This window comes from Bos javanicus, chromosome 2, assembly GCF_032452875.1.
Source record: "Bos javanicus breed banteng chromosome 2, ARS-OSU_banteng_1.0, whole genome shotgun sequence".
NCBI classification, from domain to species: domain Eukaryota; kingdom Metazoa; phylum Chordata; class Mammalia; order Artiodactyla; family Bovidae; genus Bos; species Bos javanicus.
The window spans coordinates 131,990,657-132,008,690 of NC_083869.1; the positions used below are offsets into that span (position 1 = coordinate 131,990,657).

The 18,034-nt window shown below is 52.1% G+C and overlaps 1 protein-coding gene across 1 annotated transcript; it reads right to left on the reverse strand.

Moving 5' to 3' along the window:
* Nucleotides 1-3,822: 3,822 nt before the first annotated feature.
* FAM43B (family with sequence similarity 43 member B) lies at nucleotides 3,823-16,775 on the reverse strand. The gene has a single exon (XM_061394478.1). The coding sequence runs from the start codon at nucleotides 5,898-5,900 to the stop codon at nucleotides 4,929-4,931; it is 972 nt and encodes a 323-aa protein (XP_061250462.1). The 5' UTR covers nucleotides 5,901-16,775; the 3' UTR covers nucleotides 3,823-4,928.
* Nucleotides 16,776-18,034: the final 1,259 nt, after the last annotated feature.

The window sequence follows — 18,034 nt, forward strand, 5'->3', positions numbered from 1 at the left end:
TGATGGCTCTTCCGTCTGGCTCGTTCATTCACGTATTTATTCAACAAGTTAATATTGAGCCTCATTCTCTGCTCTGTGGTGATCAAGGCATTGAAGTTCAGTTCAGTTCAGTCGCTCAGTCGTGTCTGACTCTTTGAGACCCCATGGACTGCAGCAAGGCAGGCCTCCCTGTCCATCACCAACTCCCGGAGTTCACCCAAACTCACATCCATCGAGTCGGTGATGCCATCGACCCATCTCATCCTCTGGCGTCCCCTTCTCCTCCTGCCCCCAGTGCCTCCCAGCATCAGAGTCTTTTCCAATGAGTCAACTCTTCACATGAGGTGGCCAAAGTACTGGAGTTTCAGCTTTAGCATCATTCCTTCCAAAGAAATCCCAGGGCTGATCTCCTTCAGAATGGACTGGTTGGATCTCCTTGCAGTCCAAGGGACTCTCAAGAGTCTTCTCCAACACCACAGTTCAAAAGCATCAATTCTTCAGGGTTCAACTTTCTTTACAGTCCAACTCTCACATCCATACATGACCACTGGAAAAACCATAGCCTTGACTAGATGGATCTTTGTTGGCAAAGTAACGTCTCTGCTTTTCAATATGCTGTCTGGGTTGATCATAACTTTCCTGCCAAGGAGTACTGAAGGGGGCGGAGAAACAAATACAAATCTAGGAAGCAGTATGAGACGTGAGACGCTTCCATACAAACAGGAGCCCGAGGTGTTACCTGATGAGGACGACGAGAACAGCACAGGCCCCGTTCCGCGTGAGGCCGAGAGGAGAGGTGGCCCTGGATCTGGCGGGAGTGGAGCAGGGCTGCACATTAGGAAAAGTTCCGAGGAGGTGGGATTGGGCCTGTGAGAGGGTAGGTAGGACTGAACACATGCGGCCAAAGGAAAGGACATTCGAGGTGGTGAGAATGGCAGGGCCCGCGCCTGGACGTTGGTGCACACGGCGAGGTCTGGGGACCTGGGAGCAAGTCTGTATAAGAAGGGGAAGAACAGGAGTCAGGACAGCATGGGTGGCTGGAGCTGTGAGCTGGGCCCAGTCACTCCAGTCATGGCCCAGCCCCTCCCGAGTGGGGTCAGGAGAGCAGGAGGTAAGGCCCCAGAGGTGCTGGGAAGAGGCTGGGCCCTCTGGGACATGCTGCCTGAGTTGTCCCTGGCTGCGTGTTGTTTCTGGAAAGCCCTCTGTAGCCATGTTCACATCCCAGCATCACTTCTCAGGCCCAGGTGGTTAAGACTCCATGCTTCCAATGCAGCGGACACAGGTTCCATCCCTGGTTGAGGAACTAAGATCCCGCATGCTGTGTGGTATGGCCAACCTCCACCCCCACCCCCCAAAAAAGAAAAATCTGTAGGGTTCCATGAACTTGGGCAAACTCTGGGAGATGGTGAGAGACAGGGAAGCCTGACGTGCTACAGTCCACGGGGCAGCAAAGAGTCGGACATGATGTGGCGATGTAGGCTCCCATTATTCAACTGGAACCCCATAAACCCCAAAGGGAAAACAGAGAACACGTTCCAGTTACAGCAGGTTGGGGCGCCCTCCCCATTCCATCTCCCCATCACTCCCCACAGCAGCTTCTGGGGCACACCTGGGAAACCCAGAACTCAGAGAATGCTCCCGTTTTTATTTTACAGGTGGGGAAAAAGATGCCGGAAACGAGACACGGGGGCGCTGGGTGGCTTGCTCAACGGCTCAGGGATCTTCTTGAGCTTGCGTCTAAGCTCAGGGGATAAAGGCAAAGTCAGTGCAGAGAAGGAGGGGGTGTTTCCCAGGCTGGATCTCCCTCCCTTGGGAGCAATGGGGCCTGGGGCCTGGGGGGCTAGAGCTGCCCCCAACACCCCCTCTGTGGGCTGGTGGCCATTGACACTGTACTGGCCAGCTTGTAGCTTATCTCATCCTCAAATGGGAGAGGGAAGGTGGACCAGGGCCTTCCTCCGTCACACACAACGAGAATGGAGGTGTGGGAGCTCCCTGGTGGTCTATGGTTAGGATTCGTGCTTTCACTGCCCTGGCCCGGGTTCAATCCCTGGTTGAGGGGAGCTGAGAAGTCACAAGCCATGCAGTGTGGCAAAGAGAGAGAGAGAAATAAAAACAGCTTATAATCACCATTGCCAGGGATGAGTGGAGTAGGGGTCGGGGGATGGGACTAAAAATCCTAACCGAAACAGAAGGATCCTATGGTGAAATAGGAAAAGATCCTGATGCTGGGACAGATTAAGGGCAGGAGGAGAAGGGGAGACAGGGAATGAGACGGTTGGATGGCATCACCCACTCAACAGATGTGAGGTGGAGCAGACTCCGGGAGACGGTGAAGGACAGGGAGGCCTGGCGTGCTGGGGGGCCTTGGGGTCTCAGAGACTCAGACACGACTTAGTGACTGAACAGCAGCAAACGGGTACAATGGCGCTTCTTCACATGGGCATTCTCTTATTTGCCAAAGCTTTTCCACAGACGTGATTCTGTTTCATTCTTACAATCAGACTGTGAAGCAGGAATCAGCCCCCTCCCGCTTTACCATCGATAAAGGCGGGGCCCAGAGAGGCTGAATAAGTTACCCAGCATCACACAGCTGGAAGGAGGCAAAGACGGTCCTTTCAGTCTGGTCCTGTAACTCCAGATCTAGAGAACAGAGCATGAGCGAGGGAAGGAAGGCAGTCGTGTGTGTGTGTGTGTGTGTGTGTGTGTGTGTCTGTCTATATTTTGGGAGGCTGCCAGCGACAAAAGGAGGAGCAGAGGCTAAGGCTGGGAGCCTGCTTGGGAATTATTACCTTGCAACTGTTCCTTTAATTATGTGCATTTCACTTGAGAATGTACGGGGGAGGGACTCCGGACTGCTAGGACCTAGCTCAGTGTCTGTCCCAAGGCAGGCGTTCAGTAAATTTCTGCTGCACACATCTGATTAAAGAGGGTGTGCTTGCGACCTTGTTTCTGGGTGAGATTGCCTCCAACACCAGAGGCTGCCTTGCAGCCCATCCTCCGCTCCCTCATCTTTCCTTTTTCTCCTTATGGGGAGAAACCCCAGCAAATCCTCAGCCGTGGATAAGAGGGAAGCAATGAACATGCAGTGAGTGGCAGCGGGCCCCTGTCTCTCCCCAAACATGTGATGAAGTCAAGCCCAGCTTGCCCCTTCAAAGTCCCCTGACCCTGCCTGCGCCCCGCCAAGCTGAAGTGACAGGGGTGCCCTCTGTTCCAGCAGCAGCGGGACACAGTACTGTCCTGACGGCGGGTGACTGCAGAGGCCGCTTGTCTCGGCTCTGGACAAGCCTGGGATCAGTGCCCAGCTCAGCACAGAAATAAAGAAGATATCCAAGCTCAGGACTCAGGCTGTCCTAAAGGTCTGGCTAGACCTCTCCAGCTCCTCTGAAAGCAAACAGAATTGCTCACCCCTCTCTTTTACATCCCCAAGGAGACCCAGCAAATACCATTTGCCTAGACACACACACACACACGAATCTTCTCAAAGATACACGGCTCATGAGAAGGCCCCAGCCCCCTGCCCCCTCCCTGCCCAAATGCTCCAGAGACACTTGCGTTTGGTGCCCAGGCAGACAGACATTCCGGGAGGCTGAGACAGACAGCTGACACCCCTCCCAGGCTTAGCCCATGTGATTTGCAGGCAAGGCATCTGCTACTGTCTCCTCTCCTGACATGAAGGGAACAGCGTCCTGGCAGCAACTCCCTCGTCCCCTGCACTCCTGAGGGTGGGCTCCAGTGCTGCAGGGAATACTTCCTGGGACCTCTCCTGCCCTTCAAGGGTCTGATGATCATCTTTTCACCGTCAGCAGGCCTGGCATCAAGCACTACACAAGAGTGGTGACAGGCTGAAAAAGCAGGAATGGTTTATTTACAATGATCATTTGGTGACACATAGATCTTTGGGCTTTTAGTGACCTTGTTAAAAGACACATGGGCAGGGGCCCGCTCCCCCGGTGGGGTCACCGCACTCTCCGGCCTCATCTTGCTGTGAGCACCCAGGTACTGTCAGGACCCTCCGGCTCTGACAAGCCTTGGCTTGGGGACATCGCTCCCCTGTCCATTTGCTGGGTGGTCAGTGCCTCAAACACCTGCCAGATGCCCTCTTACCTCCCTTGGAGGCCACGTCTTGGTCCTAGCTGTGGGGCACCGAGCGGGGACCCACACACATTTGTATGCAGAAAGACAGGGTGGGTGAGGGGTCCTGCGGGTGCCAGGACACAGGCTTGGGCAGCAGCCTGATGCAAAGAGCTGTTCCTGGGCCGTCTGTTGTTGGGGGTGGTAGGAACATCCCCGTTTTCTCCACAGGCAGAGCAGCGAAGTCCCAGAAGTCCTCCAAGGGGTGGCGAGGCCAGGCGCAGAGGCTGGGCACTCTTCCTTGTGTGGGTTGGCAGTACTCAGGTGCCACCTGGGGCCTGGCCTCAGCTCTCCGGGGCCACTCTTCTTCCCGCTGTAAGAATGCCTGCCTAGGGCTGGTCTCTCCAGGAAGGCCAGCCTGGCTACGGGCAGACCCACTGTCTCCCCTGGGGGCCAAGATCCAAGGCCACCCTCCTGGTTTTCTGGAAGAGTCTCCTCCCCAAGCCCCCTTCTCTAGAGAGGATGTGTGGGGAGGTAGGGCGTGGCTTATGGGCAAAGCAGCTTGGTGTTAAGCATGGGGGCAATTCCACAGTGGAGGGCGCCGGCAGGCTCTGGGGGTGGGGGGCGAACACGGAATACTGCTGCTCCCCCAGCTCGCCGCCCCGCACACTCAAGGGCATGTCAGGCGTCACCCTGAGCCAGGATGAGGCGCGGGGCGGACAGCCACAGAGACCACGAGGGAGGCAAGGGCGGGGTGGGGGGACCACGGGGGAGCCTTAGCGGGCAGGGCCGAGGCCGGAGGCTCTACGTCAGGCCGGCCGGGTCTGGGGCCGCGAGGCCTGTCCATCACCCCCGCCCGCGCCCCCCGCCTCCGGCTCTCAGCGCGCCTGGCCCGCTCGCTCCCGGGGGCCGGCCTTCCAGCGGCGGGGCTGCGAGGGCGGCGGAGGCGCCGGGGCGGCCCGCAGGCTGCACGTCCTCAGCTCGCGGGCCAGGCTGAGCACCTCCGGCCGCTCGCGCGGCCCCGCGTCCTCGTCCTGGTCCTCGTCCTCCTCCTGGATGCTGCTGAGGCGCGGCGCCCCGCGGCCGCGCTCGGCGGCGGGGGGCGGCCGGTAGGCGCACTTGGCGTTGAGGAGCCGGCGCAGCGGGGCGCGGGGCAGCGAGGCGGCGGGGGCGCCCCCGGCGCGGAGGTGCTGCTGGCGCACGTGGCGCGCGTCGCTCTGGCGCTGCAGGCGCTTGAAGTCGGTGAAGGCCGCCAGCGCGGTCTGGCGGAGCAGGCGGGCCAGGGCGCGCGCCTTGTGCGCCCGCGCCAGCAGCACGGCGTGGCAGCGCAGCACCACGGCCTTGTGGCGCGCCTGGTGGCGGTAGACCCAGGTGAAGACGCGCGGGTGGCGCGCGTCCGCCGCGCAGTAGGTGATGCGCGGCAGCAGGTAGGCGTGCGCCGGCCGGCGGCCCCCGGGGCCCCCCGAGCTGCTGCGCTCGCACGGCTGCATGCGGAGGCCGTGCGGCCCCAGCGTCAGCTTCATCTTGGTGCCCCCGCCCGGCCCGCAGCGCGCCCAGATCTTGCCCACGGCGTCGTCGGTACAGCCGTCGCCCTTGGCGTGCAGGGTGACGGCGTTGCCGAGGTACCACACGGTGTAGGTCGGGTCCTCCTTGTTGAGCTCCACTTTCTGGCGCCGGCTGCGGAACACGCGGCCCAGGCGCTCCAGCGGCCAGTCGGGCAGCAGGTCCGGGCAGGAGCGCAGGAAGCTGGAGAGCAGCGACGTGTAGGCGAGCCCCGGGCTCAGGCTCTTGGCCTTGCGCTTGGCGTCGTCCTCCACCAGCACGAATTTGTTACGCCTCCAGGGCAGCATCGCGGCGGCGGCGGCGGCCCGAGGGGCTGGGGGCGCCGGGAGCTCGCGGGCGGCCGGCCCAGCGGCCGGGGGAGGGGAGCGCGCCCAGAAGCCCGCGGCCCAGGGCGTACGAGAAGCTGGGCGGCGCCGGGGACAATCGGTGCCCGCAGATGCCCAGTGCCAGGCAGGGCTGGCTGGCTTCGCAGATGCCCGGTGCTCAGCCGGGCTGGCAGCCGAGATGCCCGGGCGACGGCCCCGAGCGTCCGGGAACAGCTTCCCCCGGGAGTCGCTCCAGCCGTCCGGGAAGCCAGGAGGGGCAGGGGCTGGGCGGGGTGGAGACGCGCCCCTCCAGATCCGAATAGGGGGGCACCCCGCGGTCCCTGCCGCCCCTGTGGCGGCAGGGAGGTCGCCGGAGCCGGGGCTGGAGGCTGGCTGCTCAGAGGGGTAGACCGAGAGCCGCGACTGCGGTGGGGACTCCTCCAGGCGTCGCGGCTCCACCTCTCCCGGCTGCCTACATCACCGGGCGGGACCGCTAGCTCTCTCGTCCCCTCCTCTGTCTCCTCCCCCCGCGCCGGCTAGCGGGGCTCTTCGCCCGAGACCCAGCACAGGCGCGGTGGATCGGGTTTAATCATTATTGTCGGAGATTAAGGAGCAGGAAGCTCTTGAAATCGACCCAAGGGCTTTGCCAGTGCAAGTTTCCCAGGTCGCCCTGGTGGTCTCTCAGCCCCTCTGGGAGGGGTCGGTACCCGCCTCCTCTCTCTCGGATGCCCACTGCCCCTCACCCTCAGCTCCTGCCTCCCCGCATCTCTGAGCGTGAGTTCGGGTAGGTTCCTCCCGGGGCCGGCCTGGCTCCCTTCATCTTCTATCTGCACAGCAGAAAGGCAGCCGAGGCGGCCGAGCAGTGCAGTGGAAAAGTACTGTCTCTCGGTGAAGCTTTCTCTCCCGGGTTCCTCCAAGGTCGTGGGCCAGCCCAGTGCGCCGGAGCTGGGAGACCAGTCCCCCCGCTGCAGCGGCTGGTACTGGCCCTCGCCTGGACTAATGCCAGAGGGTACGCTTTGCGGGTGGGGAACCTTCCAGAGCCTACAGGGGTCTGTGGGGGAATTGCAGATTAAAAGCTCCTTTGGCCAAAGGGCAGCCTTTGGACCCTCCCAGGATTAAACAGATTACACTGCGGTTTGTGACACCTCTCCTGCTCCCCACCACCTGGGCAGGGCGGGGGACGTTGCATTCATGACCTCTTTATCTCAGGATAGCCTAGCCTCAGCTAAGCGACTTGCCCAAGGTCACAGGGCTGATAGCAGGTGGAACTAGAGTTCCACTCAGGCTTGACTGACCCATGTGGGGACCCTCACTCTTCTGTGAGTTCATCATATACTGGGTATGGATGGGGGGTGTTCTATCCTGCCCTGAGACCCTCCAGTGGGGGCTCTTACTCGGGAGGGGGTTCTCCTGCACTGGGAAAGAGGCAGTGGTCCCTGGGCGTGGGGCCACATCTCCCCCTTTCCAGGATTTGTTAAACCACAACAAACTCCCTAGAACCCCAGGACTGCTCCGATGGGGGTCCAGGAGTCTCCCACACCCCTAAGGAGCCCACCCCTAAGCCCTTTCTGTGGCTTTAGAACAGGTCATTTGGGGAGTCTTCCAGGCCAGGAATGAGCCCAGAGCTTTGGGCTAGGCCCGGTCACACCAGGTGACCTCCCAGAGTGGGGACATTGGGAAGATGATATGTCCCACAGCCTGGCAACATACATCCGGGGCCAGCCGGCTGGGCTCAGCATCCGTGGGGAGAATACAAGCGTACCCCCCACCCCCCACACACAAGACTGCTTCACCAAATGCTCCTCACAGGATGTGCAAATAAAGACCAGGAAATTACTTGGAATTGCAGCATCTTAGCTTTGGAGAGGGCCTCAGAGATGGGCAGGTCTCCTGCAGCCTCGTTTTATTTTCAACTTGGAAATATCTTTATTCTTTGTTCCTCATTATAAAAGTAATATGTGCTTGTGGTTAAAAAAAAAAAAAATCACTGAAGAAGGACATGGAAGCCTCCTACTGTCCCGCTCTCTCCTTTCTCCGTGAGAGAACAGGCTCTGGGAGGCAGGAGGAGCCACCCCGTGAACCTCGCTGCCTCTGGGGTCCTCTTCCCCACAAGCATCACGAGGCAGGTGGGAGCAGCCAGCAGCAAAGTCTCCACTTGTGCGGGGAGGCTTGTGTCTCCACAGGCTTTGGGGAAGGCAGAGCCTCCTGGCGTGGCTGGAGTTCCGCTATCGTGACACGGGAAGCCCAGTTCAGTTTAGATCTCTGCTAACCAACCATTTCTTCAGCGTCAGGTGTGTCCCAAGCATGGCCTGCCTCTGATCCAGTAACTGAGCGCCCTGCCTCCCGGAGAACGGACGGGGTGCTGCGGGTGGGAGCGTGCTGCACTGGGGAGCCTAGCATAGATGCCCTCACCTAGCCCTGCTTCTGTCCCTTCTCGTTGCTTTTGGAACAGCCTCATGTGGGTGGTGGTGGTGGGGAGTCACCCGGGACGGTGTGAGATCACAGAGGCAGTGCTGTGTCTCTGTGTTAAGTCCTCGGGCCACAAAGCAGCATTTGACATCGCTAGCCACTTTGTTACCTTGTGGACAACTCACCCTGGCTCTTCTCCCTTCAGGGGCCTTCTTACACCCCTGGGCTTGGTGTCCCTGCCGCCTCCCCCCTTCAGCTCTTCCACCTCTAGACTTGTTCCTTGGAAGGGCCCCGTTGCCCAAGAACTTCCACCGTTCTTTGTATTCAGAAGGCTGGAGAGGCCAGCCTGGTCCCATTCATCCAGGCAGAGTTCAAGGCTGTCTCTCTGCCCTTTAGTCTTCCTTCCCTTCTCTCCCGTCCCTGGCTGTTGTTCTTTAGTCACTAAGTTTTGTCTGACTCTTTGCCATCCCATGGACTGCAGCGTGTCAGGCTTCCGTGTCCTTCATCATCTCTCGGGAGTTTGTTCCAACTCATGTGCATTGAGTCAGTGATGCCATCCAGCCATCTCATCCTCTGTCGTCCCCTTCTTATCCTGCCCTCAGTCTTTCTCAGCATCAGAGTCTTTTCCAGTGAGTCAACTTTTTGCATCGGGTGGCCGAAGTGTTAGAGCTTCAGCTTCAGCATCAGTCCTTCCAATGAATATTCAGGACTGATTCAGCAGACAAAACCCTGCTTGAGACTTGAACCCACCTGGCTGGGACTCGAACCCAGCCAAAACCCAGTTTGGGACTTGAACCCACGTGGCTGGGACTCAAACCCAGCCAAAACCCCGTTTGGGACTTGAACCCACCTGGCTGGGACTCAAACCCAGCCAAAAGCCACAGTACCTGATTTCAGGCCTTAATGAAGCTCAGGTTCTTGATATCTCATCACAGAAAGAATTCAGTGAGAGACAAAGTGATAGGTAAGATGCGGATTTATTCAGATTCAGAGAGAAGTACACTCCACAGACACAGTGTGGTTAGTTTTTATCAGTTCAATTCAGTCCAGTCGCTTAGTCGTGTCCGATTCTTTGTGACCCCATGGACTGCAGCACGCCAGGCTTCTCTACCCATCACCAACTCCCGGAGCTTACTCAAACCCATGTCCATAGAGTTGGTGATGCCATCTAACCATCTCATCCTCTGTTGTCCCCTTCTCCTCCTGCCTCCAATCATTTCCAGCATCAGAGTCTTTTTGAGTGAGTCCGTTCTTTGCATCAGGTGGCCAAAGTATTGGAGTTTCAGCTTCAACATCAGTCCTTCCAATGAATATTCAGGACTGATTGCCTTTAAGATGGACTGGTTGGATCTCCTTGCAGTCCAAGGGACTCTCAAGAGTCTTCTCCAACACCACAGTTTTTTTTTTTTTTTTTTAATAGGCTGGGTAATTTCATATGCAAGTGAGTGGAAGGATTATTCCAACTACTCTGGGGAAGGGGTGGAGATTTCCAGGATTTGGGCCACCGCCCTCTCCTTGGTCTTTTGACAGTGCCTCGGAACTGTCAGGGCACCTCTGGGTGTGTCTTTCACTTGCTGACTGAGGATCAAGGTCTAGTCTTATCTGCCATCTTGGTCCCATTTGACCCTAATCACTTTATGTTGTGTCTCCACAGGCTTTGGGGAAGGCAGAGCCTCCTGGGGTGGCTGGAGTTCCCTATCGTGACACAGGAAGCCCAGTTCAGTTTAGATCTCTGCTAACCAACCGTTTCTTTAGCATCAGGTGTGTCGGAGAAGGCGATGGCACCCCACTCCAGTACTCTTGCCTGGAAAATCCCACGGATGGAGGAGCCTGGTGGGCTGCAGTCCATGGGGTCGCTAAGAGTCGGACACGACTGAGCAACTTCACTTTCACTTTTCACTTTCATGCTTTGGAGAAGGAAATGGCAACCCACTCCAGTGTTCTTGCCTGGAGAATCCCAGGGACGGGGGAGCCTGGTGGGCTGCCGTCTGTGGGGTCGCACAGGTCGGACACGACTGAAGCGACTTAGCAGTAGTTTATGTTGTGTCCTTGGGCTATGTCATTCTTCCAAAAGTTGTGCCCTGCCCCTTTCCCTCCTGTTACACTTCCAGTGGTGTTTTTGAACTGTGGAGCTGGAGAAGACTCTTGAGAATCCCTTGGACTGCAAGGAGATCCAACCAGTCCATCCTAAAGGAGATCAATCCTGAGTGTTCATTGGAAGGACTGATGTTGAAGCTGAAACTCCAATACTTTGGCCACCTGATGCAAAGAGCTGACTCATCTGAAAAGACCCTGATGCTGGGAAAGATTGAAGGCAGGAGGAGAAGGGGACGACAGAGGATGAGATGGTTGGGTGGCATCACCAACTCAATGGACATGAGTTTGAGCAAACTCCAGGGGATAGTGAAGGACAGGGAAGCCTGATGTGCTGCAGTCCATGGGGGTTGCAAAAAGTTGGACATGACTGAGGGACTGAAGAACAACAGCCTTCTTTATGGTCCAACTCTCACATCCATACATGACCACTGGAAAAACCATGGCTTCAATTTATGGATCTTTGTCATCAAAGTTATGTCTCTGCTTTTTAATATGTCATCTAGGTTTGTCATAGCTTTTCTTCCAAGGAGCAAGCATCTTTTAATTTTGTGGCTGCAGTCACAGTCCAAAGTGATTTTGGAGCTCAAGAAAATAAAGCCTGTCACTGTTTCCATTATTTCCCCATCTATTTGCCTTGAAGTGATGCGACTGGATGCCATAATCTTAGTTTTTTGAATGTTGAGTTTTAAGCCAATTTTTACTACTTTCCTCTTTCACCTTCATCCAGAGGCTCTTTAGTTCCTCTTTGCTTTGTGCCATTAGGGTGGTGTCATCTGCATATCTGAGGTCATTGATATTTCTTCCAGCAATCTTGATTCCAGTTTGTGCTATATCCAACCTGGCATTTCTCATGATGTACTCTGCACAGAAGTTAAGTAAGCAGGGCGACAATATACAGCCTTGACGCATTCCTTTCCCGATTTGGAACCAGCCTGTTGTCCTTGTCTGGTTCTAACCGCTGCTTCTTGTCCTGCATACAGGTTTCAAAGCAGTACCATCACTGCGTCATAGACTTGGATGTAGTTGGGATTTTTTTTTCTTTTTTCAGTTTAATTTTTTGTACTTAATAGGGCATAATTTTATTTTCTAAGCAATAAAAAAGTAATGTGTGCTTTTTTTGTAAATGGATTTACAGATGACAGTGATAATCTAAGTGTTTATAGGAAAAGTAATTGTTTTTACAGCCGTCTGCTGCGTGAACATTTAAACTTTTTACTGCTGGGAGCCACCACGGGAGATCCCACCCATGACTAAGGTCATGCAGAAAAGACCTGACAGGCAAAGGTGGATCAGGCCTCAAGGGACCCTCTGAATCTGCTCGAACATCCATCTCAAAACCAAAATCTGTCTGTATGACTATTTTGTGTCTTTCACCAACTCTTCTGACATTAACAGGGGGCTATCCCCGACCACCTTTCTCTGGAAAAAATCAACTTAGGGATTTAGTTAATGGGCATGAAAGGAATATTTCTATTTTAACCCCTCTGTTGGCGTTCTAGCTTGCCTGACAGGTTTATCCATACTCTTGCAATTAACACACATGATTGTTCACAACTCCCCGACCTTGAAAGGCACGGGAAGCCAAAACATTCTAAAAGTCCTAATGAGTGTAGAGCCCTTTAAGGGATGAAAATTTATTAGAATAGATAGTACTGGTAAAGGGCTTCATTACTGGGCCAATGCTTGCTGCCAAGTTCCCATATCCCTTATCCACTGGGCACCTGGGAGTGCATTGGTTACCATAGTTGGAATGTAAGGAAAACAAGCAGCAGCCTTGGAATTGACCACATCAGACCTTTGAGCTGATTGGTTCTTTCTTTGTTGTGACCCACTGCACCTTTGCTCTGTGAGAATGTACCTCTGTTTAGTACTTTCTGAGCCTGGGAGAAATAAAGAAGAAACACTTTAAGGGAAAATAAGTTTTCTGGGTGATCAGCCTTTATCAAAAAAGGGTAAAAAATGTCCACAGGCCTCCAAGGCCAGAAGATACTGTACACAACATTGTTTATGGAAAAAGTATACAAAAAAAATCCTGGTTTCGATAATGACAAAAACAGACGTAATGTTTGGGCTGACTCTGTATCACTTTACATCTTTCATTTCCCTCTATGTACAAGTCAAGGTATAAAAGTTATGGGCCTCGCTCACCGAAGCTTGGTCTCCCCATGTCGTTCTTTTTTTCCTTGTCCCTCCTTTTTTCTCTCTGTTCTTCTTTCAGGATGACTCCTTGGAACACAGGAGCTTTATTGGCTTTCTGTGTTCATCAAGGAAGATCAAGCCCTACTCTCCGCTTTGCTATCCTTATCGCCTAAGCTGTCATCCTGAGGGTACCCCTGGTTCCTGCCGGGGCTGGACCCCGACATTTTACAAAGCAATCTCTACCTTCAATTTATTTCTATAATTGATTTATTTTGGGCTGTGCTGGGTCTTCACTGCTGCCTGGGCTTTTTTGTCTACTTGTGGCCAGTGGGGGCTCCTCTCTAGTTGCTTGCATGGGCTGCTCATAGCGGTGGCTTCTCTCGGCGCCCAACCTCAGGCGTTGCCGCTCCAGGGCTCCGGAGCACAGGCTCAGGTGTTGTGGTCCACAGGCTTGGTTGCTCCACCGCACGCGGGATCTTTCCAAATCAGAAGCACCATTCTGTGTCTCCTGCACTGGCGGGTGGATTCTTTATCCCTGAGCTACCAGGGAAGCCCATCTATCATATTTACACTTGTATTAGTTGAAGAAGTCAGGTAACTGACTTATCGTAGGTGTATAATTAAAAAACCAGTCGTTTGCCCCATCCGTTCCCCAATCTCAGTTCTCACTTCCAAAGACAGCCCCTCTTTTACACATTTTAGATGGCACTTCTGTCATATGCCTTCTTATTTTTAAATAACACACCTAATCCAGATTTTCCACTTTTTAAAGCTGTGTCTATTGCCTCCCTCCTATGGAAGATGAAGATGTAATTCCCTTCATCCATCTCATCCCGCACGGGATTTTCCCTCCCTGCCTCTCCGTTTAGTTGTAGCATTTTATTGCTGTTGCACCAGCATTCAGTGTTTAAGTATAATATTAATAACTATGGAACTATTGTTCATAGCTGAGCCTTGAAGTGTGTTATGATTTCATTTTTTTCTTATTGGACAACATTTTTGCTTTTCTGGAGGTATTTAATCACCTCATTGAAAACAAACAGACAAACAGGGACTTCCCTGGTGGTTCAGTGGCCGAGACTCCAAGCTCCCCATGCAGGGGGCCCAGGCTCCATCCCTGGCCAAGGAACTAGATCCCACGTGCTGCAATAAACAGTTCGTATGCTCCAACTAAAGACCCAGCATGCCTCAGTGAAGAATAAATTTTGCTTCCCCCCAGGCAGAATTTATTTACTTGTTTTTGGCAGAACATGTATTCCAATAGCTTTGACTGATATTTTTGCTAGGCTAGAAATACATTGCCCCCAGAATTTGGGGGAGATGATCCATTGTTGCTGTTGAAAAGTCAGATGACATTCTGACATCTGATCCTGTGTGTGTGTGTGACTTGATTTTTCTCTCTGGGAGTTTTTAGGATCTCTCAGAGCTCTAAAGTTCCAAATGTGCATTTGTCACGGGCACTGGGTGAACCTGTCAATGTGGAAATCAATCTCTTAATCTAAAAATCAGTTTGGGGGACATTTCTGTGTGCTGATCTCCTCCATTCCATTTCTGGTTTTGTTTTTTCTGTTTTGGTTGGATGTTGGACCTCTTGGATTGATCCTCTATTTTTTCAAAATATTCTTTCCAATTTTCCATTTTGAAAAACGTCCTGTTTTCGGGGACATTGCCTCAACTTTATTTTCCAAATTTTGTAGTTGGATTTTTATGTCTCTTCTCATAATTTTTCATTTTAAGAGCAATTTCTTATTCTTTTTTTTTTTTTTTAAATAACAGCCTATTCTTATACATGGATGTAACATTGTCTCGTGTCTCTCAAAATATGAATTATAATTGCTTTAAAATTTTTAACTGTGATGAAAGACACGTAAGATAACATTTACCATCTTAACCATTCTTCAGTGTACAGTTCAGTATTGTTAAGTATATTCATATTGTCATGCAATTGATCTTCAGAACTTTTTCATCTTGCAAAATCAAAACCCTATACTCCATTTCTTCCCCAATCCCCCCATCCCCAGCCCCTGGCAAGCATCATTTAACCCCCTGTCTCTATGAATCTGACTGCTCTAGATACCTCATATAGGTGGAATCATAGAGCATTTGTCGTTTTGTGAGTGCTTTATTTCACTTAGCATGATGTCCTTAATGCTCATCCATGATGTTGCATGTGTCAGTATTTCCATCCTTTTTAAGGCTGAACAGTGTCCATTGTCACATGTATTTTGTGTATCCATTCATCCACTGCTAGAGACTTGGGTTGCTTCCACCTTTTGGCTGGTGTGAATAATGCTGCCATGAACATGGGTGTGTAAATATCTCTTAGAGACCATGCTTTCAATTCTTTGGGATGTATAATGGGATGTGAAATTGCTGGATCATATGATAATTCTATTTTTAATATTTTGAAGAATTACCATACTGTTTTCCATAATGGCTGTGCCAATTTACATTGCATAAGGGCTCTAATTTCCCATATCCTAACCAACAGTTGTTATTTTCTTCCTTCCTCTCTCAACTCGCTCTTTCTTTCTCTTTTTTTATAGGAGCCATCCTGATGGATATGAGGTGGCATCTCATTGTGGTTTTGATTTGCATTTCCCTAATTAGTGATGATGAGCACTTTTTCATGTACTCATTAGCTATTTGTATATTTTCTTTAGAGAGATGGCTATTCAAATCTTTTGCCCGTTTAAAAATTGGATTATTCTTTTGTTATTGTTGTTGAATCATAGGAGTTCTTTATAGATTTTGGATATTAACCCCCTAGAGTTTATAGTTTGGGGTCTTGTTTTTAAGTCTTCGATCCATTTTTGTGTCAGTTTTGGTAAATGGTATAAGGTAAGGATCCAACATCATTCCTTTACATGTTGATATCTAGTTTTCCCAAATCCATTTGTTGAAAAGACCGTCCTTTTCCCATTGATTGGCTTTGGCACCCTTATTGAGAATCATCTGACCGTCCGTGCAAGCATTTGTTTCCATCTCTATTCTATTCTTGGTCTGTATGTCTGTCTTTATGCCAGTGGCACACTGTTTGGGGTACTACAGCTTTGTAATAAGTTTTGAAATAAGGAAGTATGAGACCTCCAACTTTGCTCTTTTTCAGGGTCCCTTGAGATTCCATGTGAATTTTAGGATGGATTTTCCTTTTTCTGGAAGAAAAATGCCATTGAGATTCTGATAGGGTTTGCATTAAATCTATAAATTGCTTTGGGTAGCATTGGCAGCTTAACTTCCGATCCATGAAGATGGGTGTCTTCACTGCCATGTATTTGTGTTGTCTTTAATTTTTTTTCAGAAATATTTTGTAGTTTTCACTTCCTTGGTGAAGTTTATTCCTAAGCAGTTTATTCTTGTACATGGAATTTTTTTTATTAATTTTCTTTTTAGAAATTGTTCTTGGCCAGGAATGTAACAGATTTTTGTATGTTGATTTTATACCTGATTATTTTGCTGAATTTGTTTATCCCAAGGTTTTTTTGTGGAATCTTTAGAGTTTTCTAATTACAGTTGTTTCTAAAAGGTTTTTTTTTTTTTTTTTTTTTTCAGTTTCATGCACTGCTCTGCTCCTTGAGTTCTTTCTCCCTGTTTTGTTTTTTTAATTGAAAGACATACAACTCTGTCATGCGTCCAGCTTCCCTCTAATGTCTGATAATCGCTAGTCCTATCTGAGAGGCCCACACACGGGTTGAAACACGGCACGGGAGATGGAGGGTGATGAGCAGACTGGTCACGTGTGGGCCTCCTTGTCTGATGATGTGCTCAGCCAGGCTACCCTGACAAAAGACTCCTTGAGCAGACTTGACTCAGGCTCCTCTGAATCGTTTTCTCAGCTAGACCCCATCCTTGTCCCCCATCCTTGTCCCATCCTGCATCACCCAGTTTTAGGAAGAATCTTGTTAATTCAGTGTAGACAGAATCCTGTACCCTGGATATCTGATCACCCTTGATGATATCTGGTCAAATTCCTCGCCCTCCCGTCATCCCCCTGTTCATCGCTGACCACTTGGGTCTGCCTTTGTGGTTTAGTCAGAATCGCCTCTTAGCTCTGATTTTTCCTCTTAGTAGCTTGCCTTTCACCTATACTACAACCCCCACCCCGGCCCGCCCTGAAATGCCCCTTTCTTCCTGTTGTATTTGGAATCAATGCCAGTTCTTTCCTGAGGTTTCCCTATTGCAATCATTCCTGAATAAAATCTTTTTTTTTTTTTTTTTACCACTTTTCTTAGCCCTCCCCCCCACCCCCCAAAATCTGTTTTTACCACTTTAACCACCATCCAGCTCTGTTTAAAAAAAAATTTTTTTTTTTTCTGTTTATGGTTTCAGCGGGTCTTTGTTGCTGCACAGGGCTTTCTCTGGTTGCAGTGAACAGGTTTCACTCCTCGTTGGGGTCCCCCGGCTTCTTTTGGCCTGGAGCACGGGCTCTAGGTGCCCGGGCTCAGTAGCTGCAGCGCGCAGGCTCGGTAGCTGTGGCTTAGCGCGGGGTCTCAGTATTAGTACCGTGAGGACCTAGTTGTTCCGCCGCGCGTGGAGTCTTCCCAGACCAAGGACCAAACCCGAGTCTCCTGCATTGGCAGGCGGACTCCTGTGCACTGTACCCCTAGGTTAGTCCCTCACTTCCTGTTTTAACAACTCTCCAGTGTTGAGGTCTGTAGGTCTCTTCTTTTGGGCTGGCCGAAGTCCCCAGGGAGAGCTCCAGGCGCCTCCTGCCAGTGGCGGCGGGGGTGTATAAACCCGGCTGCCAGGATTGCGGGGGCAGAGTGGAGACGGGGCCTCCTGGAGGTCTCACTGGTCAGTAGGTGGGCTGGCTGTTCCGGATGGAGCCTCTGCATCCTCTGTCACCCCAGGAGTCCTCAGCCCAGAGGCACCTGGGGTAGGTCTCCCCAGAGAGGAGAGCTCCGGTCTTCTGAGGCGGCGGGTGAGGTGGGAATCTCCACGCTGCTGCGGAGAGGGGAGAATACCTAGGGCTTCCACTGCAGGCTCTCACTGATCCTGTTTTCACACCTGATCTGCTGTCACCAGAGATGTCTGGGGTGTGGGGTTCCTGGGTTTCTGGGGCTCCTAAATGGCAACCCACTCCAGTACTCTTGCCTGGAAAATTCCATGGACCGAGGAGCCTGGTAGGCTACAGTCCATGGGGCCGCAAAGAGTCGGACACGACTGAGCAACTTCACTTTCACTTTCACTTTAGCAGGGCACGACTTGACTCTGAGTTTCCATTATTTCTGCTCCACTGAGCTTGCTCCCCCTTGTCCGCGTTCCTTCCACGCTCAAACATGTCCTCAACACCACTCAGTGGCTGTCATCGCCCCCTTCCTTTTCCTTGTCAGTTTACACCACTTCCGTTCCCTTATTGTCATTTAGGGAGGCTTGGGGAAGGAACGGGGACTTTATCTTGGTTCTCTATGTCGAATGGAAACCTCACCTCAGTGCTCTTCTCATGGTTCATCATGGTGCTCAAGATACCT